The sequence below is a fragment of the Paramisgurnus dabryanus genome, chromosome 17 (assembly GCF_030506205.2).
Source record: "Paramisgurnus dabryanus chromosome 17, PD_genome_1.1, whole genome shotgun sequence".
NCBI classification, from domain to species: domain Eukaryota; kingdom Metazoa; phylum Chordata; class Actinopteri; order Cypriniformes; family Cobitidae; genus Paramisgurnus; species Paramisgurnus dabryanus.
Genome location: NC_133353.1, coordinates 3,274,761 through 3,297,077, shown reverse-complemented (window position 1 = coordinate 3,297,077; position 22,317 = coordinate 3,274,761). Strand labels below are relative to the sequence as shown.

The following is a 22,317-nucleotide window of genomic DNA, read 5'->3' as shown; positions in this document are numbered from 1 at the left end:
CTTTGTATTTAATTTGGCACAAAATTCTTGACTATGTAAGTGCATCGATCATAGCTGAAACAAAAATGAACTTACATTTCAGTGGGATTTGCCGTCTAGATTCCTTGGAATAAAAACATGCATGTTTTTTCCAGAAAGGAAAATCATTCCCTCATATTAAAGCCATAAAAGTTGCACATTAAAATACGAACAGTCTCTCTGCATCATGTCGGCAACAGTGAATGTTTCAGGCGCAGAGTTCACAGGATGTAAAAATTGATCAGAAAGTGAAGGGACAATGCCCATGGCGGATCTTAGCTCCCCCTCGCACAGAAAAAGTTGCCCACGATGCCAACCAAATGTCCCTCATGCAGTCAATATCAAACAAAATGTCTTTTTATGGCTCCCTAGCCATTGAGTTCGAATCCCACAATTGTGTTTAAATGAAAAATATATTAGATAAACACATGTTTTATGAACCTTGTATGTATAATGTATACAGTAGTCTAGTTCACAGGTTACTGCATTGTGCACATCTTACTGTGATGTGTTCAAAATCTTTTTATCTAATCTACCACATGAGATATAAAAACGCAAAAAATATTCCCCAATGAGTTTGTGCTAACATCTTTTCATGTTGTTTACATCTGCAAACATTCAATGTCAAATGAAAGTCCTTGCAGTCCGTTGCATCACATCACCCCCCCACCCAAACTGAATCTATCAATACTACAGTGATTTGTTTAGCTCGTTCTTTTTGCTTTTAATGTGGCACAAATCTCATCAAAAGCATATTTTCACAATATTGTACATTTCTCTTAAAAATCCAATAGGAATTGATTAAAAAAGCATTTAAAAACACAGTTTAATATTGAACCGGCAGGGTAAAAAGGGCTCCACCAATCGGCACACGCACGTGAGTCTGTTATCCTGGTTCAAACCTTTCAACCGTCGCACAACTGGATTAGCTCGCCGATCGCACTACAGGCTTCATAAAATGACCAGCCATGCCCGAGGGTCTTTAATTAGCTTTCCATCACATGCTGGCAGGATCAGTCGGGATTGATTTGATTTTCCTTTGCAGAAGCTTGAACTGCAAATGCCAGAAGTCACATCAGGGACCGGCATTATGCAATGAGTTCATACTGTAACCAGAGAATAGTTGAAACCATCCGTCGCTCTTTGTCCTGTGGTTGATTATTTGATCGAATTGCTTTGCACTGTGGATTTGCAGGGGTGTTTATAGTGCTTCTTAATGCACTATAATCATAATGCAAAACACAATTTTGGGGTGTTGGGTTAATAAGGGACAAACTCAACATGTTGGGTTGTAATTTAACATCTCCTGGGTTGTTTCAACCTAAAATTCTGGGTTGTTTAAACCCATTGCTACACTGTAAAAAGTGAAAAGTTGGAACAACTTGAAAAAAAATTCAATTGATAACACCTAAATAATTTATTTTTTTGTGAATGTGTAACTAAAGTGAAACTTAAGGTTGAATAAACTTATTTGGGTGTTACCAATTGAAGTATTTTTTTTAAGTTGATCCAACTTTTTATAGTGTAGGTAAAATATAAATTTTGGGGGGTTAATAGGCTTTATGCCCAGCTGCACTACTTCCTGAACTTCAGCCAGCTCCTTGTTTCCTGTCTGCCATTATTGGACAAACTGATTAATCCAGATGTGTCTGATTATTGTTGTTGTGACTACAGACGTCAGGCACACCTGGATTAATCAGTTTGTTTGTGACTGCTGAGGTCAGGCACAGCTGGATTAATCCGTTTGTCCAATAATGGCAGACAGGACACAAGGAAGTAGTGCAGGAAGTAGTGCAACTGGGCATAAAGCCTATTTAGCCCAACAGCTGGGTTTGTCCCGTTTTGACCCAATGCTGGTTTAAAAACAACCAGTGTTGCCATTCTTTTTGTTGTGGTATAAAAACATTTGGGTGGGGGGGGGGGGGCGTGGAGTTTGAAAATGGATGTTAGAGGCAGTGGGTTGAACATCATCCACCATGCTGATAGATTACTTTAATCTGATCCATTTCAATCAATACAGGCTCGTGCAGCCCTGATCTCCCTGTTTGGAGATAATGAGATTCCAGCGCGCCCGCGGATATTTACTGAGAGGAGGTTTAGGGTGTGAATGGGGTAAAGAATAGTGAAAACAACATCCCCCATAAGCTATTATTTAGGAAGATTTTTACCTGTTTTTACCGGTTAACTAATGTTGATTTTATCCATTTGATTTAGCTTTCAACATCACTGTTGTGTACCAAATACAAAACCATCAGTAAATTTAAATATATATAATAAAAATATATCAAATATAAGCCTTACTGGAGATTGACTCTGTTACCAAATGACCCTAGTACAACACAAACACATGTAGACAGAAGTCATTGTGGGTCATTGACTGTTATACAACACTTGACTGGCCAAATATTTCATTGCATTGACATGTACAGTATCATTAAGCAACACAAAAAAAATTTGTGAAGTTTTTAATTATTCCCAAGGGAAACAAGTATTGCATTGATCTACAACATAAAATATTTTATATGTATTTTGTATGCAGACTTAAAGGGACACTCCACTTTTGTTGAAAATAGGCAAATTTTCCAGCTCCCCTAGAGTTAAACATTTGATTTTTACGGTTTTGGAATCCATTCAGCTGATCTCCGGGTCTGGCAGTACCACTTTTAGCGTAGCTAAGCATAATCCATTGAATCCGATTAGACCATTAGCATCACGCTAAAAAATAACCAAAGAGTTTCGATATTTTTCCTATTTAAAACTTGACTCTTCTGTAGTGACATTGTGTACTAAAACTGACAGAAAATTAAAAGTTGCGAATTTCTAGGCAGATATGGCTAGGACTATACTCTCATTCTGTAATAATTAAGGACTTTGCTGCCGTAAAATGGCTGCAGGAGGCGCAATGATATTACGCAGTGCCCGAAAATACTCACCTGCTATTGAAAGTTACTAAGGGGACTATTTTCGGCTGCTGTGTAATATCATTGAGCGCGATGCTAATGGTCTAATCAGATTTAATGGACTATGCTAAGCTATGCTAAAGTGGTACAGCCAGATCCGGAGATCAGCTGAATGGATTCCAAAACAGTAAAATACAAATATTTAACTCCCGTAGGCCCCGTTTTTTCCTGTGTTTTTGAAGCTATGATTGTGTTTATGTTCATGTTTCACGTGTAAAAAAAATATTTACCCTTAAATATGGGTATTTTTCTTTAAAAAAAAATATTTTTAGCAAAAAGTTGAAATAATTGCTTTTTGGTGAAGGAATTTTATTAGATTCACAAAGATTATCAAAACACAGAGTTTAAAATTAGTGAATAACGTTTTGGCTTCAGTTTTTTTCATAAATTGGGTAAGCGTTATTGCAGATTAACATAAAAATTCATCAGGAACATGTTTTTTATGAAAATGTTTTCTCTTAATGTAATAATTGTCTCTTGAGATAACTCGTCAATGGCAGGGAAAGAGTTAATTCGCAATATTTCATTTCATAGTGTCTTGCTTGTAATATCTGAGATCTACAAAAGTTTTCTTTGAAAGTGAACTTAGAGCAAGAAATACAATCAATATTTTATGTTCATTTGTATATTCATTTTGGTTTATGGATTCTGTAATAATAAATAGTCCTATAGCGTAGGGGCTGATCTAGGGTCAGTGGATATTCAGGGCTTATACCTCAGACTTTTGTTAAATTTTGGAGAATATACTTTAAAATAAATGTTTTAATGTTAATAATTAATGTTAATAATTATGTTGTAATTACATTACAATCACATTTTCAATGCATTATATGTAACTCTTATATTATAATGAAAATATCATTGAGGATAAAACTAGGAAGGTCCAAAGAAAACTCTTAAATGTGCAGAAAGTTTTTTATGAATATGAGTAAGTTCTGAGTTGTGATAAGTTGATATAACTTAGAAAAACAAGTTGAAATTGTTTAACTTCATTTGTAAAGTAAAAAAATATGTTGATTTGATATCATTTTTACAGTGTAGTGTTTTTTTGTGATTTTTAGAACCAATGTATGGTAGAGTTCATGTCAGGTTAAAATGTTGATCAGAAAAGTGTTGTTTTATTGTGACAGATCAATCGAATGAAAGATATCGTTCTTTCCTATTGAAGTAGATAAGACATAGTCTTGTATGCATGAAATAGAGTATATCCCAGGAAATTGCATATATGGCTGCTGAGTGTGGTGTGACTTTGATAGTGATCACTATGTGTCAGCATTTCATGTCTCTGTATTAGTGTGAAGTCTCTGCAGCTCTTCTTCAAGCATCTTGATCTTTTGAAGCAGACTGACTCTTTCTTGCTGAGCTTTCTGTTCCACCTCCCTTTGAGCATCCCGAATTTTCCTCTCATACCAGCGTTCCAGTTGCGTGGAAACCGTTTCAAAGAAATGTTGCGTCACTTCCATGGCATGCAGGTTTGCCCGCTCCTGGATGAAGGTGGCCTCTGCAGGCCCTTGGCTAAAAACCTCCAACGTTGACACGGCGCCGCCCTGCTTGGTGTGAATGCGGTGCGCTTTAATTCTGTTCTTTAAATGTTTGCCATGTCTCCAGGCCGGGCTGGGCTTTGTGTCTGTATCACTGTCGTTCAATTGTTTGGTGGACGTAGACATGCTGCTTCTGGCACTGCTGTCACCGGGTTCAATCCCCTTGTATGGCCTGGATGTTGATGCATCTGCCTCCTGTGTTTCTTCTCTCTGCCACGGGGGGTCAGCAGTGGCCAAACTCCTTATGAGTGGTTTGTGTTTGAAGATGGATAGGTCTTTTGGATTATAATAATCATCTGTGTATATATAGAAAGATATTTTAGGAAAACATAATCTGGCAGTTTGAATGACTGGATTTGAACATTTATTTTTAACCATGTATGCAAGTCAAAGATGTATTTAGTTTTCTATAAAGATAAATAATTTGCATATATATATGCAATTTTTAAACCTGATGAGCCATTCATCTTCATATGAAGGTATTGTCTCGTGCCAGGGCTTGTGCCAGGGCTGGGTAACACATTGACATAGGTGGCCAGTGAGCTGGAGCTCTCCTCTGACATAAATGAAAGCAAAGGAAGACCTTCTGGATCTGTGTCCACCAGAGAATGATCCGCCGATGGAGACCGCAGGAGTTTGTAGTAACGTGTTTCAACCTGCTTGAAAAACCAATACACCAATTTGATGAACCAATAAAGTGATTTGTGTGGCCATTCTGATCTTAGCAATTGTAAAAACATATTTTTTTGGGATGTTGCACCTGTCTTTTTTCTCCCTCCATGCATTTCAGAGTGGCCCTCTGATTGATCCGATAATGGCACTCTGTCCTCTCGGCAGACACATGCTCCTGTGTGAGTTTCTCAAGCGCTTTAATCTGACCATAATAAATTCAGTTTGGGAAGACTTTTAGGAGTTTTGATAAAGAACAATAGTATGTTGAGCCATGAACCAAACCAAACATCTCCAAAATAAATCACAAACTTTGAATTAAATGCCTAAATTAACGGCCCCTATTATAAAAAAATCAACTGTTGCAAGGTGTTTGGACATAAATATGAGTTGGCCACCCACTCTTTTTTATAATCCACATTAAATCAAAGTAGTCTCGTTAGATATACCATTTAAATGTTCTTGTTAATGTGACATCACACTGATAAAGCCCCACCCACAGCCACTGACTTACAGTCCTGCATTACCATATTTTCCGCCCTCAGTGAGTAGTATGCTGCCCACTATATCTCAATAGTGAGATCAGATTTTTTTAACTGAATTAAAGTGCTCACTGCCTCTTTTGGAAAGGGAGTGAGGAGCAGTAGCTCATTTGCATTTAAAGGTACACACACGAAAACAGCGTGTTTTTGCTCCTACACAGATAGGGGCGTTTTGGACATGATCTGAGCTGAAACTTCACAGACCCATTCTGGGACACCTGAGACTTTTATTTCATCTTGTAAAATTTTGCACAATAGTTGCCCTTTAAATGTATACTGTATGAGAAACTTTGCCCTGTGTTTTATGAAGACAGTAAAAAACGAATTCCATAAGTTGCAAAATAATTTTGGTGCACAAACCTGATGTTTGTCTTTATGCTCTATTTTCTCCAGTCTGCAGTTCATCTCCTGTTCAACGGTGTGAATTTGTGATCTCATTTCCATCTCCTTGGCTTTCAGTTTATTCTCCAGCTTTTTGATGAGGGGCTTACAGTAACAATCTTTTACAGTAGCCTGTTTGCAGAGGTCAGAGTTTAAGAGGTTTACAGAGAAACGTATAACATTTATTAAATGCATACACAGACATTAAAATAAAGTCTTTTCCATGGCACTAACAATCTGAGCCTCCTGCCTTCATGTGAAAACCACCATAATAAATGTGACGATTAATTTTTATGTCAAATGCTTATATGAATTAATTTACTCAGAATAAATATTGGCATCATATTTACATCTGAAATAGCATTTTTTGTTTATTTACATTTATGACTTGTTTTATCCATTAATGCATTTGCACAACAATAGCATTATGTTATAAATTAATGTAATTTTAAATCCATAAAGTATATAAACAATGAAAATGACATCACTGATTTTAATGTTCAGTGCTGCAAAAGCAATAATGATGTAATCTAGAGTATACTTTGTTTATTTCCAACTTTTTATTTTAATTAAAATGATTAAAACCTAAAAAAAAACCGGTTTGTATAAAATTATTAGAGGAACGCATTTTTTTGCACAAAATTTTACCTCATATGTGATCATGTGATTCCGCGCCAGTGAACTCTGCCATTGTACCATCTAGAAATCTACTAATTTAATGTCGAGACACATTTTGAACGATACAATTTTTAAACATCTGGTTAACTGCACATTATTGTACTGGGGGTTGGAAAAGTTTGTGAGCGTTTCTTTTGACGACGTTTTATTTACACTGCAAAATGCAGCAGCAAGGAGCTCAAGTCCTCGACCGCGCTCGTCGTGCTCTCGACCGCGCTCGTCGTGCTCTCGACCGCGCTCGTCGTGCTCTCGACCGCGCTCGTCGTGCTCTCGACCGCGCTCGTCGTGCTCTCGACCGCGCTCGTCGTGCTCTCGACCGCGCTCGTGCTGATGACGTCTGCGACTGCACACTGTTGCGTTTGCAGCGCCTGCCGCCTGAATAAAGTAACATGAAACACGATCCAAAACCCTTTACAAATCTCTGAGAAGTGATAAGTATGCTGCACATAACTGATAATATTGTGCATGTTAAACAGATAAAAAGACAATCTTCTTTGATTTGGATCTTGCATGCAAAAACTTTGGCTCAAAAAACTCCATCAGTTTGAATGCATGAGGTCTCTGATGTTAGTTTATACAAGGACCACATACTGTAACATTTTCCCCTCTAGCAAAAAGTGTGATGGAACAATGATATTATTTTAATATGATTACCTTCTGTCTTGATTTCTTGATCTTTTTCCTTGTAGAAAGGCTCAAAGTTGGTTTGTTCTGTTCTGGTTGTACATAATCACCTCCGTGTGCTCCATCCACTTCAGGAAATCTCTATACAATGAATATAGCATTCGGTTTGAGAGGGATTTTTAACAAAGCCATCATATACCAGCAATCACATGACCTCTATAATATCTCTGAATTATAGGTTATAGAAGATTAGTAGTCATGTGACACTTTTTTTCTCCCTGGCCCCTAGACCCCAATCATATTATAAATGATGAATCTTTGCACCACAGATGTCATACTAGTTGAACCTGATCTGAAGTCTGTAGTGTGACCTGATCTCTGGGGATGGATTGAGTTCTGCTCTGTGTTTGTAATACAGCTCTTCTTTTCTTCATTGTTTTTCTGCGTGCAATCTTTTGGACCTGAGCAATTCAATTTGAAAATAAGGGGATTTGCTGTAATGCAATTTTGTGATAAAAGATATCAAATAGGACAATGAATTAATTCACAATAAATGATAAATAGGGATTTCAGTACTGGAATATTCATACCTGATTAGACTTTGCTAGAAGAATGGCCACATCTTTATTGTTATTGTCCCGGGCTTTATCAAGAGCAGTGTGGCCTGCCTGTCGATACATTTAGCATATAAAAAAAGGCAATATGTTGTAGTCATCCAGGGGGTATCTTTTGATAGCATCTATTACATTACATTAAAACATTTAGCAGATTTGATTCAAATTCAAACATGCATTGCAGTACATGTTTTGTCAATTTGTGTTCCCTGGAAATCAAACTCATGACTTTTGTACTGTGAAATTGATCAATTGAGCAACAGTACAGGAACAAAACGTGACCATAAAGTTGCTTTAAATAAAAGTGTCTGTGAAATCCATGCATTTGAAAATGCAACTTTTGTGCACTTACTAGTATACAAACCCATTTGACTATATAAAAAGTTTAAATTTCAGAGAAGATTTTTTTATAAACAACACAATATTCATCACATTATCCTGACCACAGACGAATCCGAACCGGATGGGCACCGGAGCTGCCGACTTCGGCGTGAATCCGGCCCAGGGTCATCTGCTGTCTGGGTAATGGCAGTAGATTACATGTCTTACATTGTTTTTTGTGTATGCATCAGCTCCAGCTTCCAGTAACAAACGAACAGCTTTCTTGTGGTTTAAACCAGCAGCTACATGGAGAGCCGTCTCTCCAACCTGTAAGATTATTTCCAAAACATATCAGCCATTGACATAATAATGGCAAAATGAATCAATTGAAAAACCTCTATGTTTAATATTTATGAATATAACTAAAGCCGAGAAAGAAATACAATCGTTCTAAAAAACTAATATTGTTTACTATAGCCTCACAATGCAGATGATGTTACAACAGAGATGTTAAAGGGGACATTTCACAAGACTTTTTTAAGATGTTAAATAAATATTTGGCTCAAAATACCATATAGATAGTTTATTTTAGCATGTTAAAATTGACTAAATGGCAGTGCCATAGTTAGATAGTGCAGATTAAGGGGCGGTATTATTATAATTAGATCCCCTTCTGACATCACAAAGGGAGCCACATTTCAATGACCTAATTTTTCACATGCTTGCAGAGAATGGTTTACCAAAACTAAGTTACTGGGTTGACCTTTTCACATTTTCTAGGTTGATAGAAGCACTGGACACCAAATTATAGCACTTAAACATGAAAAAAGTCTGATTTTTATGAAATGTCCCCTTTAAAGGGATAGTTTACCCAAAAATTTAAATTCTGTCATTATTACTCACCCTCGTGTTGTTACAAACCTGTATAAACTTCTTTGTTCTGATGAACTCAAAGGAATATATTTTAAGGAATATTTGTAACCAAACCAATCAGAAGCCCTATTTTCTTCCATAGTATTCTATTATTCTACTATGGATGTCATTGGGGATTGTGATGGTGAGTAAATGAAAATATAATTAAAATTTTTGACGGAACTATCCCTTTAACAATCGACTAAGTGCATAATTTTCTATTAACATCATAAAATCTTTCAGACAGTCTCAGCAGTAATATTACTATAAATTGTACGACTGATCTGAATGAGTGTTGAAGGACCTGACCTTGTTTTTCTCAGCAGCTGAACACAAAGAATCCAGGAGAGACTTAATAATGGCCAAGTGATTGTAGCGAGCAGCCATGTGTAAACACGTGTCACCTGCCTGAAATTATAAAGTTTCTAAAAGCTGAAGCCAATTTCCTGCTTTATTTGTTCAATTCTAAGTTGTAGCAGCATAAGTTGTAATAATGTAATTTCACGTGCATTGTTTTTGCTGTCGGCCACCGCTCCACCAAGTAACAGCATTCTTGCAGTTTGGCGATGTCCATTCTGGCATGCTAGATGTAGCGCTGTGTTTCCTGCCTTTAAAAAAATAAAGAAAAATCACTGGTAAATGATACCTTAAAAGATAATATTGGTTAAATAACACCCATGAAATCTACATACTTTGTTCGGCACCTGGACATCTGCTCCAGCTTTGACCAGTAGCTTAACACACGGACTGAAGCCGTGCCACGACACCTCATGCAAAGCAGTGTTGCCTTCCTGATCAGAGGAAATCAAAATTGATTGATTTATTGATACTAGCGCACATTAGACTATACATATCAAAAATTTTGGGCATATCTAAAGGCTTGTTTTTGCAAGCATGATATTTACATTTTATTGGTTTAGGAGAATAGAGATAAACTAAAAGATTCTCTTTGATGCTGCTTTAAAATATAAAGCTTAATAGCTTAGTCTGTCATACAATTTAATTTTATCCTTTCCAAGATCTCTATAATGAGTAAAAATGTAAGAAATATTAGTCAGAAAACATGCACAAGAACTGTCACTGGGACGGTACTCTTTTAAAAGGTCCCAATATGTACCATTTGCCTTTGAGGTATACTGAACCTACCTAAGAGGTACTAATTTGCACTCTTTAAGTATACAGGTGTATTGTTTTATAAGGGTACCACCTCGGTTTGTACCTTTTTTTGAGCATTTTTGTCTTTATCCAATCATTAGATGTGTCCTTTTATTAAATAGATTGTCCTCTTTCCAAGCACAGTTTACGGTTATATTCACTTATGAAAGCATTTTATGTGATAGTTAATGTGCCTATGAACCCACCTTGTCTTGAAGATCTAGTGCACATCCTCCACGGATGAGAGCAGAGATGGCATCACGGTTTCCCACAACAGCTGCCCGGTGTAAAGCTGTTTGGTGACCCTGGAACACAGGATTGAAACAGTTAATTGTGAGCCTGTATATTTTATCTTAGATAAAGTGGTTTTGTCTATACTAATCTGTTATAAGTCTCTCGAGGGAATAATAGGTTAACACAAACAGAGAAACCAATGAAATTGACCATGAGTTTTGTGGTTTTACATCCTCCAGACTCCCTTGGTAGCTGTTGACTGCTCTGTCTGACCGGTATGTGAGACCAGGTGCACAGCAATCGTCCTGTGGAAACAATTCAGGCACGCTCAAATGAAAGAAATCACATACTGATAAATCACAATCCAGTGCAGAGGGACTTACAGACTATAAGAGCGCATGGCCAGCTGGCTTTAAAGACATTAAAAAAGTCACATGGGTAATCCCTTCCACAGGAATTCATTGTAGTCTAGGTCTAGCAAATAAGAGGGAATTTTTCTGGATAAGAATGAACCTCATCAGATCTGTGTGACTTAATCTGCTGGGTTTTTTTTGTCTGTTTTCTGCAGCTACTGTGTGCCAATATATAAAATCAAATGATTATCTGAACACTTAATGGTTAAACTTAATGTACATTAAAATGAACCCAACTCAACTGGCTTAAGTTAACAGTACCCATTGACTTCCATAGTAGGACACCATCATTAATCAAAATATCTTGTTTTGTGTTCAACAGAATAATGTTACTCATACAGGTTTAAACAATAGGAGTACATTTATTTTATCGCTTTATTGTTAATGAATGCAATCTTGTTAGAAAGTATACCTGTATAAGAAGGGGTGAAGTGAACAAATTATATTGCTTTTGCATGATAAAGTAGGACCCATGACCTTGATATAAGGATTGTAAATAAAAATCCAATATGCCACAACAAATAGATTAAATCTGAATGTCAAGTAGAGCTTCTAATCCTTCACGTCCATGAACATCTAAATCCTTCGGCACAAAAAAGTTTTACTAAAAACATACAATAATTAAAAAATATAAAAATAAAGTAGTGCCGGGCAAAGATTAATCGCAATTAATCGCATACAAAATAAAAGTGATTTTTTTTGCATAATGCATGTGTATGTATTGTGTGTAAATATAATGTATATTTTACCACACATACATACATATATTCATTTCAGAATTTTTGTATTTATATATAATTTTTTATATATATATATATATATATATATATATATATATATATATATATATATATATATATATATATATATATATATATATATATATATATATATATATATATATACATGTAAATGTTTCTTAAATACATACACGAATGTGTGTGTATTTATATATACATAATAATTACACACAGCACACGCTCATAAATTATGGCAAAAAAGTCACTTTTATTTTGTATGCGATTAATCGCGATTAATCTTTGCCCAGCACTAAAATAAAGTTAACTAAAAATATGCTTTATTAGATCAAATGTGCTTCATTAATGGGTTTTACTTTACCCAGCTTAACAGGTTTTTTTTTATTTGGTAAAATAAGTACTATTACGGTAAACATACGAAAGAGATTATAACGTTGGATAGATATCTTTAATGGTACCACTACATTTGCCCCATTTTCGATATACCATCAATGTATCATATTTAAAGTAATTATAATGTAAATGCAACATGTGATGAGTTAACCATTAAAATAAAAAAAATTAAATCCAATTTGTCGCAGGCCAGATGGGTGAATCAAAATGAAAAAAAAAAAAAGAAATAAAAAACACTACCCAGTATCTCTACTGTTGAATTTATATGAATTTATTTATACATTAATTTATCTGTTAAAACAAATAGAATATAACTTGTTATAAGCTGATTATGAATATGTGCGAAAGAGTTGACGCAGTGGCCTATGGTGTCCATATAAAAAGCAATGAATTGATGTGTTCCCTTCTGTTGAATGTGGATCATTTGTAAGTATATTTACAGAAGGTTTCAGAGAGTATGTGCATAACATGCATGAGGTCAATCAAAAAAAAAAAAAAAATTTAAATCGATTGAAAAAATATTTGGTGCATAAGGTTATATTTTTTACAGTTATATAGAGATAGCCTATATTTGCTAAAGTTAGAAAAATGTCGGATACAGTTATAAAGAGATATATTTAGAGACAGAGATATATTTGAGGCTTTAGCTATTTAAAACATACTTCCGTCTCCTCCATATATAGGCATTTGGACTAAATCAAAGCACCATCAGCGCCACCCTGCGTTTTAAACAGGCTATACTGTACTTGCAATTCATAAAATAGTCAGATGAAATAATGTTAACATTAGTTTTATGTTAATAAGTTATATAAATTATGTTAACAAATAATACTTATTATTTATGAATAATTAAATAAATAAAAGTGTACACGAAGAAATGAGTAAACAACAAATTCTCTACGTGTGTGTACGTAGCGTAATATAGAAACTTTTGAATGTACAAAGACTCCATTTGTATAGAGAAGGGAGGCGTCCTCCTCTCTCACCAAGGACTTTTGCAGTTCAACTCTATGAGACACTTTTATTCTCATGGTGATGTTTGCACTGTGCCCTAGGAGTGTTCGACTTCATGCAGCGATGCGCATACTAATCGGAAGATGACATCACAGTACCGCGAGGGCGATTTGTACACACCCGAGGCTGCACCTTCGAATCGCTCTCGCGGTACTGTGATGTTATATTTCGATCAGTATGCGCATTGCTTAAAGTCAAACAAACCATGGTTTGCGATGCCTGCGCGCGCCTGAGTGTGGAGGAGAGAGTGAGGGGAGGTGAAAGTTCACAATGGCATGGTCATATCAGGTGACAATGTGGAGCAGTTTGGCTGCCTTGCCAGATTAAATGTCTCAAATTCGGACCATGACCAGCAAATACAATGAAGCGGACGGGGAAATCGACGCGCTGCCATTCGTTTATTATGAGGACGACGATGATTTCGATACATTCACGGACGGCGACGGAGACTGCGGCTGCGATGAAGGAGGTTATGATCGTTTTCATTTATTATTTATTAATGATTTACCATAAATGTAGTTGTCATCCATCTAAACTGCGTAGAAGTTCCTTTACACGTTTCCATAAAAATCATAGTTGCTCCCAAAATGAAAGTACAGCCCCCTTGTAACTTAAATTATGGTTTTATTATGGGAGAAGAGTAAAAACTTTTGATTGATTACTGTTAGTTTAACTACAACTTTTAAACTATGATTTCTAGCTCTAAATGTAGCTACAATATTTACAAATTGTAGTAAAGATACTAGATACTAGTGTTTTTAAACTAGTTTATAGTAAATACTATAGTATAATGTTTAATGCATGTTTTACTGCAAATGAATGATAATAAAAACTGTCTTAAATCCTTCTTTTATTATAGTAAAATATTTGTGGCTACCATTTGTATTACCATAGTTTTACTACATTTTCATAATTGTGAAGAATGGTTACTAGAAATATATATATAAATATGTATATTTGTTATTAAAATAACCAAACAAAAAATACATTGATCTTATCTTTTTTATCTGTTTTTTTTCTGATTTTTTATTATTTTAAGACATCTTTAGGCACACATAAAATTAAACAGAACTTGGAATGACTGCATAGAAGTATATTCGCTACTAAAATGGCAATAAAAACAAATTTGTAGCTTTTTTTTAGAGTATTTTTTTTTAATGTTTTGAGATTTTAGCTTATTTTAATGCTTGTTTTGTCCATTTTTTTATAATTTTAAGTCATGTTGAGGCCCCCTTGGAAATCTGCTGAGGCCCCCCTGTGGGCCCTGACCCCCTGGTTGGGAAACACTGCTCTAGGGGGACGGGGTCCACTTATTGCGAAACACTTGTAAAATGAACGTCTATATATTTGTTATGGTTGTAATGTAGTTACAATAATGTAGTTACAATGATGTAATGCAAGTTACAACAATATCTGCACTACATGGCATTTTGGTGATAATCATATATTTATTAATCATTTCTATTCAATATTTGTAAGTAGATTACAAAAACGAGTACAGACACCTGCTCATATCTTTTCAGTGATATATTACCTGTCTCTAATGTATTTAGGGCTTTTGTTTTCAGTTGAACTATTTGACCTTCAGCTAACATTCAGACCTAAATCTCCAATCTGTCTCATAACGCAGCAGGTTCATTTAATTTTAACTTATACATTTAAAATTACATTTACATTTATGCATTTGGCAAATGCTTCTTCAAGGTATATAGGTCTACACTTAAATCAAGGTATGTTTTATCAGCATGTGTGTTCCATAGGGATCAAACACATGACCTTTGGGTTGCTAACCGTTAAGCTACAGGAACACTATACTGTAGTCCCATCCAACTTTAGATCTCTGTAGTTCTGCATCTTTTGGGTCAGCCAGCTGAAGTTTTCCTCGATTGGCCTTACATTGTTTTGTTTTTAAGTGTTGTTTACTTATTAAACAAACGTGTAATGGCACTCCCTAAGCATGTGGTGCCCTAGTTAGATGCATGTATAAACACTGCAGGATTTCTGAGTCTGTATTTTGAGACTTGAAGTGTCTCTCCGTGTCTCCAAATGCAGTTCACATTCCTCAGCTGAGAGTGAGCAAGGTCACTACCGTCACATGTGATATGAGGAATGCCAGTGTAGGCCTTGCCCACAACTTCACATGCATCATCTTTAGCAATCACTCTACTAATATCATTCACACTTATGAGATTACCTATCCAATTATCATTACATGTACAACTCTGTAAGCCTCAAGTATCTAAATACTTTTTTATTTAAAAACTTTTTATACTGATTTGCAAATCCCATTCGGTCTTTAAATGAATTTAAAATTAATTTTATGTATTTATACACTACTGTCGACTGTACTATGTACCATAGTTAGTTTACAAAGATATTAAACCCTTTTAATAGTAACCTTATGTATACAATTTCTTGTAACTTTCTTGCAGTTCGTTCTGGTTCAGTTGAGCTGTTAGATTCTTAAATTGTTTGGTTTATGATTAGCCAATAATGACCCATTTGTGTGTTGTTTAACAGTGCTGGGGTTCAGCGATCCATTCAGCAGCGAGGTTAAACCTCGTATCCTGCTCATGGGCCTTCGGCGAAGTGGCAAATCTTCCATTCAGAAAGTTGTATTCCACAAGATGTCACCCAACGAGACCCTGTTTTTGGAGAGCACCAATAAGATTTGTCGAGAGGATGTATCCAACAGTTCCTTCGTGAGCTTTCAAATCTGGGACTTCCCCGGTCAGATTGATTTCTTCGACCCCACGTTCGACTACGAGATGATATTTCGTGGAACAGGGGCTCTTATCTTCGTGATAGACTCACAGGTGTCTTTCGGATTGTCCATCCATTTTTTGATAGCAAATTTTTTTTGTATTTTAGACTTTATTGTCTGAAACATTATGAATATCTTAACTCTGCAGGACGATTACGTGGAGGCATTAAGCAGACTTCACCTCACTGTGACAAGAGCCTACAAAGTGAACCCAGACATCAACTTTGAGGTGTTTATACACAAGGTGGATGGACTGTCGGACGACCACAAGATTGAGAAACAGAGTGACATACACAAGCGAGCCAATGATGATCTAGCTGATGCTGGTTTAGAAAGAATACACCTAAGGTATGGGTCCTGAAAACTTAAGCGCAAACAAAAAAAGCTTTCACACTGATTATTTGTTTAAAGAGACACTTCGCTTTTTTGAAAATATGCTCATTTTCCAGCTTCCCTAGACTTAAACAGTTTTGGAATCCATTCAGCCGATCTACGGGTCTGGCCGTACCACTTTTAGCATAGCTTAGCATAATTCATTGAATCTGATTAGACCATTAGCATCGTGCTAAAAAATGACCAAAGAGTTTCAATATTTTTCCCATTTAAAACTTGACTCTTCTGTAGTTATATCGTGTACTAAGACAGACAGAAAATTTAAAGTTGCAATTTTTTTGCAGATACAGTATGGCTAGGAACTATACTCTCATTCTGGCATAATAATCAAGGACTTTGTTGCCGTAACATGGCTGCAGCAGGCACAATGATATTACGCAGAATAGTCCCCAGCTATTGAAAGTTACCAAGGGAACTATTTTCGGGTACTGTGTAATATCACTACACCTGCTGCAGCCATGTTACGGCAGCAAAGTCCTTGATTATTATGCCAGAATGAGAGTATAGTTCCTAGCCATATCTGCCTAGAAAATTTAATTTAATTTAATTTTCCGTCGGTCTTGGTATGCGATCAATCTACAGAAGAGTCACATTTTTAACGGGAAAAATATCAAAACTCTTTGGTCATTTTTTAACCCGATGCTAATGGTCTAACCAGATTCAATGAATTATGCTAAGCTATGCTAAAAGTGGTACGGCCAGACCCGGAGATCGGCTGAATGGATTCCAAAACGGTAAAAACTCAAATGTTTCACTCTAGGGGAGCTGGAAAATGAGTATATTTTCAAAAAATTTGGAGTGTCCATTCAATTTCCTTTGTGAATTGCATTATTTCTTACAGCTTCTACCTGACAAGCATCTATGATCATTCAATTTTCGAGGCCTTCAGCAAAGTCGTGCAGAAACTGATTCCTCAGCTTCCCACTCTTGAAAATCTGCTCAACATTTTTATATCTGTGAGTAGTTAAACACATCTTCAGTCATGTTGTCAGCTCAAGGATGTTAAAATTGCTTTGAATTAATACAAGGACTTGCCAAAATTAATATTATATTTGATCTTTTTCAAGTGTATCCACAACCAAAAGTTGACTTCAATCAGGCATGAATACATTAGCATTGGTGTGTGAGTTACTTATAGCAGTTAAGTATGAATGAAATTATACTTCTGCATTATGACAATTAAAAATCCCAGTGTTGTTTATATTATTTAATGTCATTTTTATGGTCCTCTTGTTTTATTTTAATAAGGAAAGCCGTTTTACTTTGCAATATCCTTAAAGGCGGGGTGCACGATTTTTGAAAAATGCTTTGGATAAGGGAGTCGGGCGAGTGAGTACCAAAACTCACTTGTAGCCAATCAGCAGTAAGGGGCATGTCTACTAACTGACAATCAATTGCCTGGGTTGCGTATGTGTGGGGCGGGTCCAGATTCTATTGGGGAAGGGGCATGTTTGTTTAGGTGATTTCAAATGTCAACATTGGCTTTCAGAGATCGTGTACCCCACCTTTAATTATTTAAAAGTGATTTACTCCCCCTCATGTTGTTATAAACCTGTATTAATGTCTTTGTTTTGCTGAACACAAAGGAAGACATTTTGAGCAATGTTTGTAACCAAACCATTTTTGAGCACCATTGACTTTCATAGTAGTATTTTCCTACTATGGAACTCAATGGTGCTTCTGTTTCCTGCTTGATTACAAATATCTTCCTTTGTGTTCAGCAGAACAAAGAAATTTATAACAACATAGTGGTAAATAATGACAGAATTTTCTTTTTTGGGTGAACTATCACTTTAATTCTCAAGCAGTTTTTACTTTAGCCAGGTGGTGGCAGCAGAGGGTAAAATATTTGCCATGAGGATGAATGAGTATGAACAAGTTATCTCTTAAACATCTGGGTCTACACACATATACATCTATACAGGAAAAAATACATATAAACAACTTTTTACAATAATTTATGTAGCGATAGATAGATACGTAGAAAGATAGATGTGTAGTGTGATTAAATACATCACAACCGCTTTTGCTTACGTACGAAGTGACTTTAGAGAATTAGATTCTTTAGATTAAATTGCACTTTTTAAGCATGTAATTCTGTCAGCTGTGCAGTTGATTACTGGTTGCGTAATTCATTTTCACTTCAAAGTATTTTAAGATGTGATGTCCTGTTTCACTTCATTTCCTCTTAAGAATAACAGTTGACCTGTGACCCCATCTTGTTGACCTCTCATTGCAGAATTCAGGGATTGAAAAGGCTTTTCTTTTTGATGTGGTCAGTAAGATTTACATTGCAACAGACAGCAGCCCCGTGGATATGCAGACCTATGAGTTGTGTTGTGACATGATAGATGTGGTTATTGACATCTCCTGCATCTATGGGTGAGTGACACCAAGATCTCAATACTTCAGTCTTCTTTAGACACTTTCACAATTACATTTCACTACACTACTAGTGTCATGTATAGCTCATTGGTAGGGGATGGTGTTAGCAGTGCAAAAGGTCTTGGTTTTGAACCAAGAGAACACAAATAAATGTATACCTTGTAATGCACTGCATGTCGCTTTGAATAAAAGCTTAAATGTAACAGTACATATTTTTCCTATTAGGTTATACATTTATTATATGTGTTCCTGTAGCTCAATTGGTAGAGCATTGTTTTAGCAATGCAAAGGACATGGGTTCGATCCCAGGGAGCACACAAAATGGCAAATAGCTTGAATGCATTGCAAGTCACTTTGGATTCAAAGCTTCTGCCAAATGTGTAAGTGTAAATCGTCCTATTTCTATATCATTTTCTTTAATTTTTCTATATCAAGTTTTTGTGTTAAATGTTTTCTGTAAAGCTGCTTTGCAGCAGTACTCTTTGTGAAAGTGCTAAATAAATAAATAAAAAAAAACGAATGTAATTGAGCTTGCAAAGTTTTCCCCTTCCCTCCAGTCCATTAGAATTTCAAATGCAGCGACCTTCCTTCCCTGCAGCCTTTGCTGGCTATCTTCTAATTTTTTGTGAATTAGTAATGTATACCTCGAGGATATTTAAACATTGGCTATGAACATTGAAAGGGCAAAGAGGTGCACCTCTAACATGATTGACCCTGTTCGTCCTATGATTCAGCGAGGTGCAGAAAGGCAGGCCTGACTCCAGGCCGCCCAGCTGTCGTTTCACATTGGCCTGCATGAGCAGACGAGCCACCTAAGTACCATTGAGTAAAAAAAAAAAATCAGGCAGGATGGTTGACCCTCCGAATTGTTGCCTAAATGAGGGGCTAATCGCTCCAAAAGTAGTCATGTCCAATTTGGTCTATTGAGACAAGGCTGTTTGTGTTGACATGGATTGCAGTATATTGCTGTCTAGTACTGTATATAGTCTGTATTTTAAGCATGCAGCACATTTGGTTTTCTATCTAAAGTTGCAAAGATTTTTGGTTTGGAAAAAAATATTTTCAAGCAACTACATAAAAATCAGTATTCAGTGATCAGTAAGTTTATAATAATGATTTATAGTTTAAGTTGTCATGTACGGTTTTGGTACAAGTATGTACAGGTTATGTCAGTTTGACTTCAAGTAGTTTCTTGGATGTGTCAAAAAACAATGACGATAAAGAGCAAAAGTTTTGGATTGTAGCTTTAAAGGGATAGTTCACTTTAAAATGAAAATTCTGTCGTCATTTACTCGTCCTCATGTTGTTCTAAATCTGTATGAATTTCTTTTTTCTGAGGAACACAAAAGAAGATATTTTGAGAAATAACACACAGCAGTAAGTGACCATAGACTTCCATAGTAGGAATAAAAAAATATGATGGAATTTAATGGGTACCGTCAACTGTTTGCTTACCATCATTTATCAAAAATTTTCTTAGTCATTTATTACAATACTTCCAAAATATTTTTTTTCTACTATGGAAATCTATGGTCACTTACTGCTGTGTGTTTACCATAATTTCTCAAAATATCTTTTTTTGTATTCATCAGAAAAAAGAAATTCATACAGGTTTAGAACAACATGAGGATGACTAAATGATGACAGAATTTTCATTTTAAAGTGAACTATCCCTTTAAAAGCAGAATATGTAAGATTTTTGCTTACTAATGTTATATACCGACGGGGAAAAAATTAAGAGACCACTTCAAAATAATTTTCAGTTCTAATTTTTGTTTAATTTTACCGACAACATTTCTGCCAAGTTCCTAGTAAAAATTATGTTTTTATTTGCATTTATTTACTGAACATTTGAATTATGGAAAAATGGTTAAAATAACAAAAAATGAGTCCTAATGTTTTACATGTATTTTAGGAACATTTCAGAAATATAAATTCACACAAAACTTCAAAAATGTGGAGTATGAAATTATTGGCACCCTTTCAAAATTGTGGATAAATGAGTTTGTTTCAAGCATGTGATGCTCCTTTAAACTCCCCTGGGGCAAGTTACAGGTATGGGCAATATAAAAATCACACCTGAAAGCAGATAAAAAGGAGACCCCTTGACTTTCCATTGTGTCTGTGTGCACACCAAGCATTAAGAACACAAAGTGAACTGTCTAAGGGAGAACCAAAATTCAACAATCTCATGGTTACAAGTCCATCTCCAGAAATCTAGATGTTCCTTTGTCCACAGTGCGCAACATGATCAATAAGTTTGCAACCCATGGCACTGTAGCTAATCTCCCTGGATGTGGACAGAGGAGGAAAATTGATGAATGGATGGATGGTGGGTAAGCAGTCCCAGACAAGTACCAAAGAAATTCAAGCTGTCCTGCAGGCTCAGGGTGCATCACTATCCGTCGATATTTGAATGAAATGAAACGCTATGGCAGGAGGACCCCACTGCTGACATATAGAGACATATAAAAGCAAGACTACAGTTTCCCAAAATGTACATGAGTAAGCCAAAATCCTTCTGGGAAAAGTCTTGTGGACAGATAAGACCACACTGTAAAAAAAATCTGTAGAAATTACTATGTTATTGCAGCTGGGTTGCCGGTAAATTACCGTAGATTTAAATTTATGTTATTTACAGGCAATAGGTTGTTCAAAGTTAAATAAATTTTAAATATTAACAATTCTTTATCTTTACAGAATAAAACTATACAATAACAGCCTCATGCAAAGCATTCTGGGAACCAGAAATCATCATCAACCTTTTTCTGTTTTTTGCTTCAGATTTTGTTTCTCAGAATATTTTGCTTGATGCTGTTTTTTTAGTTTTATTCTGTAAAGACAAAGACTTGTAAATGTTTAATGTTCATTTAACTTTGAACAAAATGTTGCCAGTAAATTACATACATTTAAATCTACGGTAAATTACCGGCAACCCAGCTGCAAATTTTTACGGAATTTTTTTACAGTGCAAGATAGGGCTTTTTGGTAAAGGACATCAATTCTAGATAAAAGAACACAGTACCTACAGTCAAATATGGTGGAGGTTCAAAGATGTTTTGAGGTTGTTTTGCTGCCTCTGGCACAAGGCATCATGAAATCTGAGGATTACCAAAGGATTTTGGGTCGAAATATAGGGCCCAGTGTCAGAAAGCTGGGTTTGCGTCCGAGATCATGGGTCTTTCAGCAGGACAATGACCCCAAACATACTTCAAAAAGCACCCAGAAATGAATGGCAACAAAGCGCTGGAGAGTTCTGAAGTGGCCAACAATGAGTCCAGATCTAACTCCCACTGAACACCTGTGGAGAGATATTAAAATTGCTATTGGGAAAAGGCACCCTTCCAATATGAAAGACCTGGAGCAGTTTGTAAAGAAAGAGTGGTCCAAAATTCCAGGTTAGAGGTGTAAGACCCAGATAGCAAAACCACACTGGGGTGGTTCTGGCCCACACCTACCATGCGATCCACCCCGGATCCATCTCACGGACATGGTCCAGTGTCCAAATGCACAACGGGCCAAAAGTGATCAGGATTTGTTTCATGGCT

General features: G+C 35.9%; 2 protein-coding genes across 3 annotated transcripts in view; one reads left to right on the top strand and one right to left on the bottom strand.

Moving 5' to 3' along the window:
- Nucleotides 1-4,228: 4,228 nt before the first annotated feature.
- On the bottom strand, nt 4,229-13,244 carry ankrd6a (ankyrin repeat domain 6a). The gene is made up of 14 exons (XM_073812471.1): nt 13,200-13,244; nt 10,860-10,954; nt 10,622-10,754; nt 9,953-10,051; nt 9,766-9,868; nt 9,570-9,664; nt 8,577-8,675; nt 8,004-8,081; nt 7,761-7,874; nt 7,444-7,554; nt 6,091-6,243; nt 5,280-5,393; nt 4,971-5,178; nt 4,229-4,815 (listed from the first exon to the last, which is right to left on the bottom strand). The coding sequence occupies exons 1-14, from the start codon at nt 13,242-13,244 to the stop codon at nt 4,256-4,258; spliced, it is 2,007 nt and encodes a 668-aa protein (XP_073668572.1). The 3' UTR covers nt 4,229-4,255.
- Nucleotides 13,245-13,489: 245 nt separating this feature from the next.
- rragd (ras-related GTP binding D) overlaps nt 13,490-22,317 on the top strand; it is a 31,797-nt gene continuing 22,969 nt past the window's right edge. For both annotated transcript variants that reach the window (XM_065244799.2, XM_065244798.2), the window contains exons 1-5: nt 13,490-13,696; nt 15,748-16,043; nt 16,140-16,339; nt 17,226-17,340; nt 18,624-18,766. In XM_065244799.2, the coding sequence (XP_065100871.1) occupies nt 13,555-13,696; nt 15,748-16,043; nt 16,140-16,339; nt 17,226-17,340; nt 18,624-18,766 (896 nt within the window). In that variant the 5' untranslated portion in view covers nt 13,490-13,554. The remainder of the gene's footprint in view (nt 13,697-15,747; nt 16,044-16,139; nt 16,340-17,225; nt 17,341-18,623; nt 18,767-22,317) is intronic.

Coding starts and splice junctions, on each gene's coding strand:
- ankrd6a (XM_073812471.1), bottom strand. CDS start 13,244: ATGAGAATAAAAGTGTCTCATAGAGTTGAACTGCAAAAGTCCTTG. Junction 9,665..9,765: donor CGACAGCAAAAACAATGCAC/GTGAAATTACAT, acceptor AATTTCAGGCAG/GTGACACGTGTTTACACATG. Junction 5,179..5,279: donor TGGAGGGAGAAAAAAGACAG/GTGCAACATCCC, acceptor TGGTTTTTCAAG/CAGGTTGAAACACGTTACTA.